At 34.7% G+C, this 20,321-nt stretch overlaps 1 protein-coding gene across 2 annotated transcripts in view; it reads right to left on the bottom strand.

The window, feature by feature from the left end:
* Window positions 1-20,321, bottom strand: part of LOC114339972 (NFX1-type zinc finger-containing protein 1-like) — a 380,271-nt gene that overhangs the window by 151,050 nt on the left and 208,900 nt on the right. For both annotated transcript variants that reach the window (XM_050650389.1, XM_050650390.1), the window contains one exon: window positions 11,621-12,212. In XM_050650389.1, coding sequence (XP_050506346.1) covers window positions 11,621-12,212 — 592 coding nt within the window. The remainder of the gene's footprint in view (window positions 1-11,620; window positions 12,213-20,321) is intronic.

Below are 20,321 nucleotides of genomic sequence, written 5' to 3'. Positions count from 1 at the left end.
ATGTACATAGGTATGCATGTATAATTGTATATTTTATACTCATTAATAGTATGTACAGATTCAGATGAAATCTTCTGAAGTTCAGATGCACCCCCTGAAAATAATCCTGGGGCGCCCATGCAAGTATCTTGCAGAGTTAAAATCGCCCTCAAATCGCCTTGTCTGTTTATTTTCTTTATATTTGAATATTTAAATTTACTTTCAAGTCATATCAATGATATTTTTTTGTAAAAAAATTTTTACTCTTTTTTTAAATTTGGGGGGGATTTTTGGGGAAAATAACCGCTACCCTCCAGCCAGACCGGCATTTTTGTATTAGGCTATCATAGAAGAGTCACCTGAAAAATTTTCAGGTTGCCTAAAATACCTACTCAAAAATGTCTCACAGCTCTTATACTAATACTTTAACCGTCACACTACTAGATACATTGAGCTAATGCAGACCTGGACCCTTCACTTGTTGCACTGTTTACTTTTATGTCCAGTGACGTCTAGAACGTCAGAAAATGTATTCGCGGTGTGCAAGTACTTGGAAGGGAAACGAGAAACGACCGTGCGCGAGTCGCGGAGAAATATTGCAACTATCTTAAATAATTCATATTGTCAATTGAAATTGTCAAATTGACGTATATTTCATACCTTCTGTCATTGAAGCAGAAAAATTATATATTGCTCCACAATATTGATATGATATGCAATTATTATATAAAGGTAAATTTAATTAATTGTATTTTGAGTGCAGTACTGCATTTTAATAACTAATTTTATTTACTACATACAATTGTTCACGTTTTCATAACATAACCTGAATCTTATTTTTTCTTCTTACTATTTTTTTGGACTATGGCCTTGACAATTATCCAGTAACCAGGACTAATATAATTGGCCAATATAATTAAAAGTGCGAATAAAAGTACAGAGCGAAGAAATAGGGGTCGCTTTGCCGAACTTGCACGGTCCCAATAGAAAACGAATGTAAACATAGACTAATTATTATGGTGTGTCTTTAAACTAAGAGGAGTAATTCAAATTTACCGCGCCGTAATGCTTGTTTGTAATTGGTCCAACCTCAGGCAAGTTGACTCCACTGTTATGAAATTTTGAGACTACCTAATGGCATTTATGAAATTTTGATACTAATGACATTTATGAAATTTTGACACTACTGGCATTTCATAGGTTAATAAGTTATATCGGCGATTTTTTGTATTTTCTGCGTTATTTCTTTAATTTTTAGAATTTAGTCTACTTTTATATAAAAAATAGTTGTTTTTAGAAATCTTTAGCGATGCATTAGTATAATATAATATGTATGGATTACCGTCGAAGACCGATATTATCAACCAAAAAAGAAGATGTATTTGGTGAATTCTCTAGTGATTTTCTTGGGCGTGAATCTGTCATTTTAGTTTACTCCTGCTGGTTTAAAAATAAACCATAGACGTTCCATATCCAAACAAAGCGTTGTCATAAAGTATCTAGATCTAGACTAGAGGTAGGTAGGTGATTTGTGACGATACCGACGAAGTACAAGACAAGTAGACTACCAATATTTAAAAAGAATTTCGTTTTTCATAAGTTTGCATAATTCTTTGTTGGCGGAAAATTACTTTTTTCTACGAGAGTGCAAAAATGTCTACTTTCGCGCACGCATTTTAGTTTAGAAAGTTTCACTTTTCCGCACGCGTGTTACTTTTCCGCACGCGGTTTTTACTTTTCCGCACGCGTGTTAATTTAGATATGTTAATATGGGCTTAAAGTAATTATAATACATGCAATAAACTAATATTTAGATATTACTTACTAATTTATTTCAAATATATCTTATTGTGTTCCTGTTTTAATGAAATTAACGCGACAATTCGATGAAATAAAATTATTTTGACATAATATTCGAAAGTCAAATCGGTAGACAATAACAGTCGTTTTGAATCATCGTCATGGAATCCAAGATCGTCGTCATGCTAACTAATTATATTGAAAGTTTGGTTTTGACAACCTTGTCAAAGAGTTAATTTGTGTATGTATTTTCATATTAATTAAATTAATTTTGGTAATTTTTTAAAGACTCTTAGAAAAAATATTGTTCCTAACTCTTGCAGAAAGTCTCTTTTCGGCACTCGACTGCTTGCCGAACTCACGCTTAGCGTCGTTCGGCAAACTGCAGTCGCATGCGGAAAAGAATGACTTTCTGCACTATTCTGGAAAATAACTATTTTAATAAACATAAAATATTTGAACGTTAAAAAAATTAAAATTATGACTTTTGTCATCGCAAAACATAACCTGCCATAATTAACATATTAGAACATAGACTAAAGAAACGAGGCTGCAAAATTTGTCAGACAAGAGATCGATATTTAGTAATCACTTATCAATACTTTCAATTGAAAATTAAGAGTTTTGTAATCAACTATTTTAAATGGGAAATAAGCCAGAATTTTAGTAAAGAAATGATTTTATTAACGTTTCGACGTCCCAGGAACGCAACTCATAAATATTGGCAATATCATTTTAAAGTAAATATATGTCTGAATTGCCGATATAAATGAATAAGAGTAAATAAATTATTAGAAGAATTTTTTACTAAGAAACAACATTTTTGTTTGAATTTATTAATATTTTGTATTTTGACAACGGCATCCGATTTGGAAGCCGAAACGTTAATAAAATCATTTTTTTTTAGTAAAATTGTGGCTTATTTTCCATTTAAAATAGTTAATTACAAAAATGCCACAAGGAAATAGCTTCAGAACAACATTAAGAGTTTTGTAATAACAGAACTGTATCGCGCTAGAGTGGCATCTTGCGGGTGTCGGATTCGACGATCGTGCCCTCTTTTTTGCACGATAAAAATAATTTATTTTATTCTAACGCATAATACTTTGATTAAAATTAAAAATTATAGTTTGGCAATCACAATACCTAAGCGGGCTAGAGCTAGTTTAGCGTGGCGCGTGAGGAAACGCGTCCAACCTGCACTCTGAAATTTTTAAGAAATTTGTAGACTCGCTCAAATGAAGTGGGGTAAGGTGGGGTAAGTGTGTATCCGGGGTAAGTGCGTTTTGTCTGAATAAAAATTTTTGTAACTTAAAGTTTGGTATGAAACCGATTTCAAATTTAGCATTTAATTTGTACTTTAAAATCGTAGTTTCGAAAACGGTAGTCCGAAAGTCAGACTACGGACGTCATCAATTGCGACGTTGCCTTTTTCTCTTCATGGCTTGTAAAGTAAAGGTGGCTATGTTCATACCCATTCGAGCCATCGTATACGAAAACATTCGTACACGAAGTATTCGAAAATACAAGAAACTGGATTTCGAGCGAAATTCCTCTAATTTCGTATGCGAAATATACTCGAATGAATTCGAAAATAGGACCCCCGAGATAATCCACCATCCCCATACGTACGTTTCTGTCTCTCCAGACGTCTTCAGTGGAGCTACATGAACACCTCTAAATCGAAACGAAACCAAGCTGCCTATTTAAGCATAATTATAAAAAGAACTCGCGTATCGGAAGCTTTCGTTTCGATTCAGTTGTGTTACATGTAGCCCCACTGAAGAGGTCTGGAGAGACCGAAACGAACGAATGGGGCGATGGATAATCTCTTAACGGAATTGAAATATAAGCTGCCTTTAGTTTTTCATTTTACTCATTTTGAGTAAACGGAATCAACTTTCATTGGCATTTTTCCTAGGTCATCATCATCATCATTCTCTTTGCCTTATCCCTAAGCGGGGTCGGCTTCCCTAATTGCATTTCTCCACACAATTCTATCTTGGGTCATATTAATGTTAATCCCCTTTACCAACATGTCCTGCATTATCGTCTCCCCCAGGTCTTCTTTGGTCTTCCTCTCCTACTCCTTCCAGGAATCTGCACTTCAGCTATTCTTCGTATTGGGTGATTAAGGTCTCGACGTTGAACATGACCAAACCATCTTAACCTATGCTCTCTCATTTTGGCATCAATTGGTGCCACACCTAGACTTCCCCTAATATACTCATTTCTAATTTTATCCTTCTTTGTCACTCCACTCATCCATCTAAGCATTCTCATTTCCGCCACATGCATTCGTTGTTCCTCTTTCTTTTTCACTGCCCAACATTCAGTTCCGTACATCATAGCCGGTCTTATGGCTGTTTTATAGAATTTTCCCTTCAGCTTTATTGGAATTTTTCTATCACACAACACACCACTCGCTTCTTTCCACTTCATCCATCCAGACCTAATTCTACTGCATCTCCATCTATTTCTCCATTACTCTGTAATACCGATCCTAGGTACTTAAAACTTTTGCTTTTCACAATCATTTCACCATCCAAAGATACCATTTTATTTGTAGTAGCTCCATCTTTAAATGAACATTCCAAATACTCTGTTTTTGTCCTACTAAGTTTTAAACCTTTTTCCTCCAGAGCTTGTCTCCACTGTTCCAGTTTTTGTTCCAAGTCTCTTTCACTATTTCCTACTAACACGACATCATCAGCATACATTAAGCACCATGGAATGTTACCCTGTAGTTTCGCTGTTATCTGGTCCAAAACTAATGAGAATAAATACGGACTAAGCACAGAGCCTTGGTGCAATCCTACTTTCACATGAAATTTATCATTCTCTCCCACACCTGTCCTAACACTAGTCGTTACTCCCTCATACATATCCCTCACAATCTTTACATATTCACCAGGGACTCCTTTCTTATTGAGTGCCCACCACAGAATCTTTCGAAGAACTCTATCACATGCTTTCTCAAGATCAATGAATACCATGAGCGTTTGTTTCTTTACTCCTGTATTTTTCCATCAACTGCCTTATAATGAAAATTGCATCTGTTGTTGATCTACCCTGCATAAAGCCAAATTGATTCTCGGATATTTCGGTCTCTTCACGTATCCGTCTATCAATTACTTTTTCCCATATTTTCATGGTGTGGCTAAGCAGTTTTATAGCCCTGTAGTTTGTATATTGTTGTATATCTCCCTTGTTTATGTAAACAGGTACTAATATACTGCTTCTCCATTCGTCTGGCATTTGTCCAACTTCCATAATTCTATTAAATAGACCTGCTAGCCACCTTGTTCCTGTCTCTCCCAATGCTCTCCATACTTCCCCAGGAATATCATCTGGTCCTACCGCTTTTCCTTACTTTATTTTTTGAAGCGCTTGAGCCACTTCCTCCTTGGTTATTTTGGTGACCATTGCTGCTACTGTCTCCGTTGCCTCTCCAGGCTGTCTGTCAAATTCTTCATTTAATAAGCTGTCGAAGTACTTTCTCCATCTCTTTTTGACATCCCTTTCGTGAACTTGTATTTTATTATTTTCATCTCGGATACATCTAATCTGATTAAAATCTTTTGCTTTCTTTGCTCTCTGTTTGGCTATTTTATATATCTTCGTTTCGCCTTCCCTGGTATCAAGTTGATCGTACAGGTTTGAATACGCTTCTGCTTTGGCTTTTGCTACTGCTACTTTCGCTTTCATTTTCGCCACCATATAGTTTTGCAGATCTGTGTCGGATCTGGTTTCTTGCCACTTTTTATATAATTTTCTCTTCTCTTTTATTTTTGTTTAGTTTTGCCTCTCCGATACTTTTGTTTAGTTTCGCTTTTTACTTCGATGTCCAGAACAAGCAGCTTATGTTGTTGGCTTACTGTCTCACTAACTATTAGCTTGCAGTCCTTGCATTCACGTATGTCTTTTTTCCTTATCATGAAGTAGTCAATTTGGGATTGATGTTGTCCACTTTTGTAGGTAATAAGTTGAGTTTCTCTCTTTTTAAAGAATGTGTTAACAATCGCCATATCCACTGCTGTTGCTGATTCAAGCATGTCATCTCCAGCTTCATTTCTAGATCCAAAGCCTAATCCCCCATGTATTGTTTCATATCCTGTCTTGGTTTGGCCCACATGTGCATTGAAACCACCTCCTATTATAACTTTCTTCTCTGCTGGAATATCACTCAGTACGTCTCGTAATTGATCATAGAAAGCTCTTCTTTCATTCTCACCCAGACCTGTTTGGGTAGCATACACACACACAACATTCAATACCTCTTTATCAATTACAAGTTTCACTGACATCATTCTATCACTCGTTCTTATAACTTGTAGTACGTTATCTTTCATTTCACTATCAGAAATTATACCAACTCCATTTCTAGTGTTACTACTCCCTACATACCACAATTTGTATCCTTCACCTAGTTCTTTCGCCCTTTGTCCTTTCCACCTAGTTTCTTGAATACAAGCAATTTCAACTCTTCTTCGTTTGAGAGCATCCATTAACTCCCGACTCTTACCTGTAAGACTACCAAGATTCCACGCACCTATCCTGATTCTAACCTGCAATGGTGTTCCCCCTGAGATAGTCCTCGCCCGGAAATCCGAACGGAGGCTCATTTTACTTCCGCTACATTTTACCCCAGGAGATGCCATCATTTCAGTATAAGTTTTTTTTATATATCATTGGAGACGGTCTTTTCATTATTATGGCCTGAAAAGATTTTGTTTGGATATTTGATGCCTGAATGTCTTTTCTATCAGCACCATACCCTGCCTGCACGTTTAGCCAATACACCACCAATGCAACCAAAGTGCAGTATTACCCCACATCCGCCTGCATTTTTCTGTATAGGCCAGGATCCCTACTGTAAGAACTGCCTTATAAGCCAATCAGTGATGTGGAAGCCAATGTATTGTTGCCCGTATCCCGCCACTAGGAGGCACGTACTTTCTTCGGGATACCGATTTCAAATTTAACGCCAAGTATTAAACGAAACAGCTACACATATGAGTGGCAACGTCGTTAAATTGACGACATAGTAGCACACGTAGTACACGTGTTTGTTGGTAGTTACTTTTGAGGTTATACAAAGAGCAGGTAAGAGTTTTTTCTAAGTCTTGTCAATCTCGTTCCGCTGACTAGATTTTAGTTTTTATTGAATATTTTTTATTAGAATTGCTGATATTTGAATTGTTTTGATATCATTTACGTTTTTTCGCTATAATTTGCTAATAATTAAAAGATGCGCACTTGCCCCATAGATTTATCACCTGGGGCAAGTGCAATTTCTGTGTTGGGGCAAGTGCGCCCTGTATTAACGCACTTGCCCCGGCATAAAATCTGAATACAATTTTTAATTCTTAGGTAGAGATGGTCCGAAATTACGTCCGAAAGATGGAGAGAGGTTCGCAGTATACAGCAGAAGCCCTTAACAATGCATTAAGGCCATCGGTACATAATTCGCAAATATTTTAGGGGTATCCCTACTTTTTCTGTCTTTACACGGCAAATTACGTGTAGTAAAATTCACACTGGTATGGATATGTAAACATTACTAGAATGTCATTCTACTTGAAAATGTCATCATAAATTTAAAGAGATGGCTCTTAAATGTTCTTGGATAACAACTGTTATTTTTATAATTGCAAATTATTAATTCAGTTAATAAATGTGATAATTTGTTCACTAACTATGTATTCAGTGACTGTAATAATTTATATGTACAACAAAAACTAATACTCAATCGAGAAAAGAGGAAAAGCGTTTAAGTGATTTTTTAATAATATGGAACACTTACAATTTTGAACATCTTTAACAACAAAATACTTGGAGCACAGAATATATTATTCTGATGTATTCTCTGCTTGTATCTTCCACAAATAATAAACAATAAATAACTTTTTATTAAGTTCACGACTTAAATCAATTATTTATCAAATACACTATATATTAATAACTATTATTTAATCAACAACTGAAAATATTCCCGATGCCATGTCAAATATTTAAAATTGTCACTGTCTGACTGACAGTATGCTGACAATGTTCTATTCGACTGAGTGCGTTGTATGACAAAGTTAGATTTGGAAATATTACCATGGACATTGTGTTTATTTTTTTCGAATCCTGAAAAAACCAATAAATATTTTTAAAAAATTTAAACGCAAAACGGAAAGACTATATTATTACCGAGGGCCGAAAGTCCCTTAGAATAAATAAAAAGTTTCTTTTGAATGAGATATTTGAAATTCAAAATCACACTACATTTTCTCTTAGTTTTTCACCCCTGTAACTTACTAAAATAAACATTATAGAAGTTCTCAGGGACTTTCGGCCCTCGCCAATAACGTAATCTTTCATTCTGCGTTTAAATTTTTCAAAAATACTTATTAGTTTTCTCAGGATTCGAAAAAAATGAATCCCCATATGAATAGCATTGCAGCCGAAAATACGTACCCATGCTCTTAACGGATATAAGAAATTAGAATTTCACTGTCAAGGGAGCATCACGCTTATACAATATTCCTGTGACATTACGGGATCACTTGAGTGGAAGAAGAGGTGCAAAGGGATCAGGACAAGGTCGATCTACTGACATTCCGTTGACAGAAGAAAGGCGACTGGCAGAAGGTCTTCGCACGATGGAGCAAAGGGGATTCGGTTTATCGCATAAAGAAGTTTTGAAATTAACCCAACAGTTCGTCCAAGCAAACACTTTCAAAACTCAATTTAAAGATGGTTGACCAGGTGAAGACTGGTTCTTAAATTTTTAAAGAAGACATCAGTTGTCAATAAAGAAACCGGAACTAGTTGAGTTTGCGAGGAAGAAGGCCATGAATCCTTTTGTTGTTAAAGATCATTTTAAGTTATTGGGCGAAACCATTCAATATTTGTGGCTTGCTGACAAACCTGAGAGAATCTATAATATAGATGAAACTGGATTTTCGAATGACCCCTCTAAAACAAAAGTTGTTGGGAAGCAAGGTGCACCATGCACAAGAAGCACCAGTGGACCAGGAAGGGCGAACACCACAGTGGTGATGGCAGCAAGCGCTAATGGCGAAAAAATTCCTCCATTAATCGTTTTTAAAGGCAAAAATATCTGGGATAAATGGATGGCCGACGAAAATGATGCCTTCCCTGGTACTGTGTATGCTGCTACTACAAATGGCTGGATTGAATGTATTGTATTTCGTAACTATTTTGAGCGTACTTTTGTAAAAAAACATTGGTCCTGATCGGCCTATACTGGTTATCTACGACGGACATTCCACACACCTCACACCTCACGGCAGATTTAGTCAATTACGCCAGATCGGAAGGAATCACCATCCTGAAACTACCGGCCCATACAAGTCACATTCTCCAGCCATTGGATTTGGCGGTGTTCAAAACATTAAAATCAATGTGGGACAGAAAACTCGTTAAGTGGCAGCGACATTTTTCTGGTCGGAGGCTTCCTAAAAAAGTTTTCTCTAAGCTAATTGGGAAAATATGCACCACAATCAACCCAGAAGTTATTAAAAATGGATTTAAGAAGGGATGTATCTTCCCATTTGATGATAAAGTTGTACCCGAAGATCGTTACGAGGCTTCTTCTTTGAGGCGATGGCAGATTTTTGCTGACGTCAGAGATCAGCACAAAGAAACTTCTCCTCTAAATGTGACGAATATTTCCACCGTCGAGACAAACTCGTGAGTATCGTATTCCAACAATATGGACTTTGTAAGATTTTAGTGAGCTTTTCTCGTAACCCTATTGTTTTTTAGATTACCAGTATCTTTCGAACATCTCCTACTACAAACTGTGCAAAGCGGAACATCAACTCCAGCAAAAAAAAAGAAGCGAATTGCAGCAGGCAGTGAAGTGATCACTGCCTGACCCAACAAAGGCACCTTACACGACTTAAGTGATGAAGACCAGGACGATCAGATCTCTCTACACGATGAGTCTAAAGATTGCGATTTCGTGGATCATATTTCGCCATAAGAAGAAGAAGACGACGACACTGACTATTTCTTGGTCCTCCGCCTGAATTTTCTGTGGGAGACTGGGTTCTGATGGCTTTTAAAAGCCAAAGTCGGGACAGAAATGACGTTTTATATATAGGCCACGTAATTTCTCTCAATGGAAATGATACCCAAGTAAAGTTCCTGAGGAAAAAAACAAAGTGCTTTGTTTTTCCTCAGGTGGATGATATAAATATCGCTTGTGGCAAAAGAGGATATCCTTAAAATATTACCCGCTCCAAATGTTAGGAAAGGAATGCATAATTTCAATATTAAGTTTCCGCAAGACATACAACATTTTTGTCCTTAAATAAAGTACTTTCTCATTTTGTGCTGAGTCATTTGAGCCTTCTGAAGTTATTTTGTTTTCAACATTATGAAAATTTTTTAATGTTTTTTTCAGAACTGTGTGCAGAAAAGCCTATTAAATAAATGCACTTACCCCGTAATGCAACGCAAGAAAAATATATAAAACTATACCCGGGAGACGCACTTGCCCCAAACTGATGGGGCAAGTGCGCTACTGCGAGATGTAAGAGAAAAACAATTATAACTAATAATCGTGAAAAGCCACAGATTTGGAACCTTCCCTAAATAAAGATCATTGTCAAAGTACTTGGTGCACGTATCCTCGATTTGGCAGAACTAACCCAATCAGTGGCGCACCCAGAATCTTCCTCTAGAGGGGGTTGGCTTGGGCAGGGTTCGGACAAATAATCCCTGACAAAAAAATCCTCACAAATTATCCCTGGACAAAAAATCCACAGACAAAAAATCCCCGGACAAATAATCCCCGGGCAAAACATCACCACAAAAAAATTCCGGACAAATAATCCCTACAAATTTTTTTTGACAAAATATTCCCACAAAAAATCCCCATGAAATATTTGCTACCGAATAGTTCTCTAAAAGTTTTCCCGTGAACGCAATCGACTTAATGTTTTTCAGCCTCAGTGCATAAGAGTTATAGCAATGACCATGAAACCGCTTTTCGGCACGACAATAATGATTAAAAGTAATTAAGATTAAGCACGAATTATTGTAATTTCGATTACCAAATTTCGAATTCCAATTACATGCCCAAAACTTCAAATTTTACATGACAAACGAGTGTGAGTTTTTCAAAAATCGAGGAAGATATGGGGAATGAACTAAAGTTGTGTGAATCATGTTTTACTTATTCGCTTAATCTTTTGCTCACTTGAATAACTAAGTTCAAAACATTACCTTTAATTATCTGTGTGCATCCATGAAAAATTTTTGCGCTATTAAGAATGTTTAGCTTTGTTATGAAAACGCAGAACACAGGTTTTTGATATAGCTATTGAAAGCTTTTGACGCATGTTTTTGAAATGTTGCTTGCAGTGAATTGAAACTGATGACTAAATATTTTTCGTTATGTACTACTAAAAAGATTATTTGTCTTGGGATTTTTTGTCTGGGGATTTTTTGTCCAGGGATAATTTGTGGAGATTTTTTGTCCGGGATTATTTGTCCCAGCTTCGCTTAGGCACCGAATTTTTTTTGTATTTTTTCTGAATGACAAGTTACATTTTCCTACTATTCATTATATTTTTTTATGCCCTGGGAGGGATTTTAACCCCCAAAACCACTCCCTGGGTGCGCCACTGAACCCAATTGAAGCATTGATACAATTAAAATCAAATATGAATAAAAGGGGACGCACTTGCCCCACCTTACCCTAGTTAAAACCATTTTTAAGAATTTTGTAATAATTTTCAAAAAAGGACGATGTACTGTGGACTAATACATTTATTTACTTACTAGGTAAATGTTACATTTCAAAATTTTAAATACATACCTATGAATTCGGCGTTCACGTTGCATTTCAAACATTTGTCCCAAATAAGCTGCTAATATAATAATATTCTCCGCCTTATAACCATTTAAGACTAAGTGCTTTGCCAACTGCATTAAAAATTTAGATTCGTGTACATTTTTCTTGCTGTTATCGTTACACACGGCTTCCGTGTGTTCGTGATCAATAAAAAATAGTGAATGTTCCACTCCTAAAATACTCGGTCGATCAAGTACCGATTCGTGATCATGTAGAACTGGATAAATGGTAGGTCTAATCAAATTGGCAATTTCTGGTCTCATTCTATGCTGTATATTCAATGTATGACATTCCACCTGATTATCAACCATTCTTTGGAAAAGACTTATATTTAATTTATACCTAGTTTCTATATGGTAACTAGCTGTACTAGGTTTTAACTGCTGATGATCACCTATTAAAATTAAATGCTGACAATGCGATGTAAGAGCGGTCATTATATGAGATTCTAATACTTCTGCAGCTTCTTCGACTATAACTATTGGACTTTTTAGAGCTTTTAATGACGTATTAATGCTAGCTGCTTTCGTTGTTGTCATTCCGACCACTAAAGCTTCTAAAATAAAAAAGTCGATTGTATTTATTTACTTTACAAATATCAAATCTATGAGTAATACGGTATGCGGTAATATAAACAGTACTGAAATGCACATGCTTCAAAGGAGCCCAAAACACTCTTTATGGAAAAGTGACCGCGGTCAAATTTTACCAGTCAAATGACCCGGTCAAGTTCGGTCAATGATAGTTCTAAGTGTGTAGATTAAAAAAGTCCATGGAACCTAGGTCTGAAAAACGATTATTCTGAAGCTACAGTCTTCTGAAGTTATGAGATTCATATGTTCAGCGTACGTCAAGTACACTTATTCACAGTCAAGTGATCAAGTGAACGAAAGTGTTTATTATTGAAAGAACAGACTCATTCCTTTCATACATATTTGCGTGCTGCATATGAATCCGTGGTCAAAAAGAGACGCATCGAATTTTAGTCTTCAGAAAATCTCCGAAAAGACCTCAAAAACTGAAGAAGAGCGATAGAAAAATGTTGCTAGAGCGACATATAGTGCTGTCGCCAGGGTGTAACGGTCCACCCGTTATAATATCATTTTTAGCGCTTTAATTATTTTTAAAATTATTTTCTTTTGACCTCCCATTTAAATTCTTTAATTTCTCGTAAAGGACTTCTCATGTGACGTCACACTGTACGGAACATAGTTGAACCGTTCCTTGTCATTTAATTCGTGTTCCGTGAGAGTTTGACGTCTTCCTCGCTGAATGAGAGAGTAATGCTCTTTACTTGACTGTGAGCTGTGGTTCGAATCGGTTATACCAATGGCGGGTTGATAATTTCAACTATTTAAATCATTTTTGTTAATTTCCAAGTGAAAAGTTATCTGGAGCCTGGAGTATGGAAACATATGTGTAACTCAACACCTCATGGAAACTGGATAAGAATCAACCCGGTAAAATATTTAGTTTTTCATAATAATTTTTTTATATAGCCTGGTTTTTTGTGATGGAACATTTGATATATTAGGTTCATTGTTAAATTTCTTAGTCAACTCATTATTTGGATTTTATGTAGATTATTTCGATTATTGAATATTCATTCAAGGAAAATTATATATTAATATATTTTTTGGTTAGACATAACCAAACATATGCAATTCTCAATTAATATTGGAAATAATTATCATTTCTCTGTAGGTTTTAAATTTATTGAACATCCAATATTTTTATAAATTCTATATATTTTTACAGATATTCCCTCAGATAAATCATATTCAAATTTCACATTCATCATTATTTGTTCATGTTTTCACACTCAAAATAGTTCAAGGTTACCTGAGATTAGTTTTTGTTCCATTTTAATGATCGGTTTTTCTATGTTAATGCTTCTAAAAAGTTTCCTCAATTATTTCTTCTTCCCTTTACTTTTTGCTAATGTCTAAAATGGGAAATAAAACTGGGTATGTTTTTAGCCATTTGGGAGAAACCATAAGATGAAGTCATAGCCCCTTCTTTGACCACCTAGGGAAACCACAGCCACAGTCAACATTGGGAGTAAGTCATTTTTGGGAACAAGCTTTTTGGGAGCATTCCAGCTCCTTTTCGTCCTGCCACCTGGGCCTACGGAGGGCATGGGACCGCATCATCGTGATGCTCATTTCTGAGGATGCAGCAGCAACCTCTTTAGGAGTCGTTTGGGAACATTTAGTGCTGTGTTTTAAGTAACTATGGTTTTTATATATCAGACATTTATTTGATACATTATGTTTATTAATTATTTTTTTCAGATTTAGCGTACATTTGTTTTTATATGACATATTTGTATATTATTGTATTTGGTTCCCAAACTTTGTATCTACGGTAACTTCTTGTGCACAGGAATAAGCCTAGAGAAAATTAGGTTTTTAATACTTTGATATTGGTTTATGTAATTCGGGTAAATTTATTTTGTAATATTACTTGCTTGTTTCCCAAATATTTTATTGTTATTTGCTTTATTTCGATTGTTCGGTTAATTCGTCGTTACTTTATTTCATTGCATTTTCTCGGTTAATTTAGGTAATCGTTTCGGTATTAATTACTTAATTACTATAACTTTATTCATTTGTATATTTAACTTTATTTATTCATTATGGTATTTTCTCTTAGTGAGGCTTGGGCCTATTTATTTGTAGTATTTTCATCTTTGTCAGTTTCCTTTAGTTGTACGTAGCGGGCGTACTATAACCATTTGGTAGAAGACTTATGTAATTTTGTACCCTATATGTTAGTGAGAGGTACTTATACCTGTAATTTTGTAACAGATAACATTATTGTTGTTATCTTAGATATAACTTTTGTATAAATTATGTCATTTTAGAGTCACATGATATGCACTTTATTTAACTCAGAGATTGTCGAAGATCTAGCAGTTATTTTTAATAAATATGTATTTATTTTGTATATCAATTATTTTATTATTCCTTTATGTTCATTATTACAGGTTTAATATATTTAATATTTGAAAGCAGTGTAAGATACCTGGGAAAATGATCGAAGATCATTTTCATGGCGCCCATGATTAGTTAGTTTTATTTATTTTGTTCGTTTTTAGTCATTATTCATCTCCATTCATTTTCAGTACATTATTCTTATTTTATTATTTCATCTTTTAGTCATCATTACTGTCTATATAGAGCTACTGTTCTTCGACAGGCATGCAAACGAGCCGTATCCATCCTTGAGTGTCAAGTTGCTCTCTTGCATCTATAGCTAGCCAACTCTATTCAGTTTGCCTATGTCTCTTCCCACTTCTACTTCTATCCCTTCTAATTCCCCTTTCTTCAGTACTACTGCACTTTAGTAGTATATTTTTTTTATTTTTCCTACTACGGCTTCACCGCTGAAGCCCCACATTCTCTTCTTTTCAGCCACAACTATTTAGTTATCTAGTCTTTTATTCATTTTTTTCCTTACTTCTGTTGGAGTACCTATATCTTTCTTTTTACTTTCACTCCAACAGAAGTTTTCTTATTTTTGTTACACTTTTATAATTACCTATTAAATTAGTATTGGAGTAGCTTTTCTATGAAGCATACCCCCAACTTACATATACTAGGTTAAATAACAACCTTCACCAAATAATTGTACGATTAAAATACGTACAGCAACGCTAAACTACAAACGAATGAACAATAATATAAACTCTCAAAGAGTTAAATAGGCACCAGCCTCCTTAATGTGAATCTACGGTCTACTTGATATATAAAAATCAGTTGCTTCGACGCGTAGTCACTAAAAATTTATCACAAGTAAAATGGATAGCTATTCAAAGGGAATAGCGTCCAGGGATATAATTAAAAGTTAAATAAATGAATTTAAGTAAAAAGTTAAGCAAATAAGTTTAATTAATTAGAATGATTGGCTAAAGTACATTAAAGTTATGTAAGTTAATAAATTAGCAATAAAGAGTAAAAATATATAAATTTAAATTGATAAGTGGAGACTAGCAAGGTTAGTAACAAAAAAATATAAAGTTAATTAAATAAATAAATGGTACAAGTAAATTTCAGGTAATATAATACAAAGGTAAAGAGAATCTCATATGAGGGAAAAGATGATCTGAGCTCAAACCTCCTTGACCAGAGAGTTTACTGGTTTGGGAAACACTATCAAAAATTATAGATATAATATGAAAAAAAAATGCAACCTAAATCTTGAAACAAAAATATGTGTGATTAAACTATAAAACTTAGTTTGAACTAAATGTCCTGATTATTACACAGAAATATTAACGTGTTGTGATGGTAGAGTAATAATCACTTGCAAATAAGTACCAAGTGTCCCCAAAACAAACCCTATATTATGTTTCCCAAAAGTGTCCTTGTTATGGATACCAAAATCCCTGGTAGTAGAATTAGCACAGGGATGGTGCTAGCTTGTACCAATTATTCAAGGTGCCCTTCGGGGCGAAGTGCAGAATTCAATGCTACGTGGGAGGAGATTCTCCAGGCTGGTCTCCAAGTGACCTGGCTTGGCCTAGAACGGTTGCTCCCGGTTGTTAGGGGAGCTGATGGACTGGTTACTTTATAATTTCACCCAAACGGCTAAAACAAACATTTCCCGTTTTACTTTCAATGTAAAATCTCCGGAAAGGCAAAAAGAGAAAAAAAAAAAAGAAAAAGAAATGAGATATCTTTTTGTAGAATGCACAACAAAAAAGAAGATCATTAGTAAAAACACTGATGGATTTGACCTTGATTCACACTACGGACACAATAATTTGGAATTTAACTTTAAATTCAATATTTAATACAGAATATGATTTGTATCTGAAAGCAATATTTCTATAAAGGGTATTTTTTTATTAATAAAAATGATATGGGATAATGTAATATGTTGTAAAATTTAGGAAAAATGATGGGAACGAAATTTAAGGTGGCTAAAATGCACGCAATTTAGTAGACTTTAGATAATAATGAATGTAATCTGTAAAATTTGAATTGAATTTTATGAGGTTAGCGTAACCCCACAAATTAAATAGATACAGGATATGTGACAAGATAATCCTTCATCTGAGTGTATATTTTCGAACCATGGATAGAATTAAAGATACTAAATTCAAATAACAACTTTGGTTCATAAATGTACAGAAATAAATTCGATAAGAATTTAATATGACACGATGGCGGCCATATTCGTTTTTTTTTTCTCAAACCTTTTAAAAGTAAAAAAAATTACCAGATGGTGTGACTTCAATTTCTACGGGATCTTCCAAACTTTGTCTCCTAGCTCTTCCAAACAACAACACTATTAATTTTTCCACTAAATACTTATAGGAGCTTGAAACTCCGTATTAAAATTCCCGTAATTTTCGATCAACCATCTGCCGTTCCGTTCTAGCTAACCAAGCGAAGTGTCAATTATTTCCCGTCGTTAGACGAGGAGCCTCACAGAACAAACTTACATGACAGCGAATGGTGTCTAATACCAACTGAAGAACTCGTGCCAACTACTAGTTAAGTATGACGTCAGTCAAAGATTTATTTTAATTAGATCTTATTGATTTTGAGTATAACTTAATGACAAACCGTTATTAAATTTTAAATAAAATAACTATAAAGATAATTAGAAATTAACGGAATGTTATATTCCCCTTCTACTCGGAGAAAAAAAATTTTAAGCAAAAAAAATTTTTTTTTAATTCAAAATATTAATAACCAAGTGGTAATAATCTATCATTCTACGTTGACCCGCAAGATTACAAGTAACCACAAATTAAGGATCAGGGAAAGAAGGATGATTACTACACCAAAACTATGAATCGGAAAAGATGACTCGAAGTCATATTAAAATGTCATCGACATTTTGTCTGCAAACCAATACATAAGCTAAATAATGTACTAAAGTTCATAATGACAAATAAATGTCGAATTGGCACTAAATGCAAAATGAAAAATTTTAAATAAAATAACTATAAAGATAATTAGAAATTAACGGAATGTTATAAGGGGTACAACGGCCTCCTTTATTTAGATGGACTTGCCCAAGTTTTTTTATGTATTTTGAACCGTAGAACACGAATTTTTTGGGTAAAAGTTGATCTGGATGTCGATAAGATTGTTATAAACAAAGAACTTGATCAATTACATAACTTATTTGTATTTTTGGGTCATTCGCAGCAAAGTTTTTTTCGTATGATGCATAGTTTTCGAGATAAACGCGGTTGAACCGAAAAATTTCAATTTTTTAACCCGAATAACTTTTGATTAAAAAACAAAATAGCAATTCTACCACATTTGAAAGTTCAAGTCACATTATACCGGTTTTAATTATTTGAATTGCTAAAAATTAATTTTTTTATTGTTAAACACAGCTATAAACACATAGTGATTGAGTGATGCTTTCAATGCATCTCTAAAAATCTAATTTTTAGCAATGCAAATAATCAAAACCTGTATAATTTGACTTGAACTTTCAAATGCGGTAAGCAGAATTGCTATTTTCTTTTTTTAATCAAAAGTTATTCGGATTCAAAAATTGTAATTTTTCGATTGATTGAAACTTCAACCACAGACAGACAAAAATTACACCCAATAAACCCCCTAGTTACGAAAATAAAGAAAGCTTAATGCATAAAGTTATTAGTTATATGTTTTGTGTAGTTTCGGTTTATCTTTTTTATGTCTTTTGGTTTGCATTTCATTGGAAGGTCAGGGAACCGAGAAACAACTACAACGACGTGTTGTTAGAACGACACAAGACATCTCACGTTTTCACGCACATACCTGATATAAGAATTGCAACATCACCATTTAATTTTCAAAAAAAAAAACGTTAAATAAATAAAGAACCAGTTAAGGTAAGACTAGACTCGATCCGCCCATTTACAGCAAGAACGTGCTCAATCCGACCAGTTCATGTAAAGTTGGATTTTATCCAACCAGTAAGGTCATACAAAAGTTACTCCAAAGTGATGCACTGCAGAATATATAAAAAATGCTAAGAACAAGTATCCTGGGCACAATTTGAATTTCGCGATACTTTAGGCACCCGAGAATCTATTCACTTAGCAGCCAAATGCTTATACATAGGTGCAGGGATGTCAACTGTGATGTAAATATTTGTTTTATCGGCTACAAAAAGGAAATTTAAAGAGATGACAAAGACCTGAGAAATATAAACAATTTAAATTACAATCAAACATCATCATCATCATCATCATTATCTTGGTGCTACAGCCCTTAGAGGGCCTCGACCTTCTGAAGCTTTCTACGCCATTCTTTTCTGTCCCTTGCTTGCATTTTTCAGTTGCCGACTTCAATCTTCTCGGCATCTTGTGTTACCCCGTCCATCCACCTCAACTTCGGTCTACCCCGTCTTCTCATTCCCACGGGGTGAGCTGTTAGAATATTGACAACCAAACAGCCAACATTAAATTAGATGACCAGTTGACAGAGGCAGTCTCCATAGATAAAGGAGTAAGACAAGGTTGCATTCTGTCTACGGTGTTATTTAATATTTACACTAAACATATCTTCTGAAGGCGTCTTAGTCAACGGATTGCCTCTCTACAACATTAGGTATGGCGACGACGCAGTAGTTTGTGCAGATAGGTTAGATGGTTTGCAAAGAATAATGTCACGCATAGATATAAGTAGTGAACATGGACTTGATCTCAATACGAAAACAAAACAAGTACATTGTAGTCAGTAAACGTGAAATATTAAATACACGGCGATTGGTAAACAGCTATTGGAACCTCTACTGAAATAAAAAAAAAACGCATAGAAAATGAAGTTGGGTCCCGTTCATGTTCCATTCTCATTAATTTCCTCATATACATCTTATATTCCATCCTCTCCTCCCCCTACTGTCAACTACATCTTATGGAGGTTTGGTTTCAAACCCTTACGGTTCCGGGTAGCCTGCGGGGTACTTAGGAATTAGTGGCCTAAGTGTGAGCTTGTTTTTGGAATGATATATCCCCCTAGAATATTTAAGACATTTTTACACTTCAGTCACCCCTACTGTGACCTCTTTTTAAACTTACACAAATTCCAACAGGTACCAATAATTTAAATAAATTCAATAACTTTAAATCAACACAATATTGCTTTTCTAAATCCTGGGTCTATTGACAATAGGGTTTAATATCATTGATTTTAGTTTTCGACTAATTTTTGTGTAATGTGGTTTGCCTACCACCTCCATTGACAACATACGTGAATACATTTTTATAACTACAACATCTAGTTTATTTTATTTTAATTGATTATTTATCACAGTGGAGTGATTGCTGTTACTTACTCTTAATTTAACAAGCTTTACACCATAGGCTTCAAAATGACAGGTTAATTTTTCAACTTCCTGTGGAACTGTCACTTCTGTCGGCATCGTTCAAGAGTCCCCATATCATCATCACTTGCCACCAGACAGCCAATATGTGAACAAGTCGATTTAGAGCTCAGATGGTACCTAGAGCATAATTACATGGAATATTTTGAATTCCATGTTTAAGTTCACATATTTCATCTATGTTTCCTTGACGGATCACTTTTAAAGGATTTTTACCCATATATTTTATAATATTGTATTTTGGGGGTTAGCATGTTAGATCACGTGAGTATAACCTACAACTTTTCTTAAAACCGTAGTCAAAATTTAAAAAACTGCATTA

The sequence above is a fragment of the Diabrotica virgifera genome, chromosome 5 (genome assembly GCF_917563875.1).
Source record: "Diabrotica virgifera virgifera chromosome 5, PGI_DIABVI_V3a".
Taxonomy (NCBI): Eukaryota; Metazoa; Arthropoda; class Insecta; order Coleoptera; family Chrysomelidae; genus Diabrotica; species Diabrotica virgifera.
The sequence above is the reverse complement of the archived record's forward strand: the minus strand, read 5'-3'. Positions and strand labels throughout refer to the sequence as shown.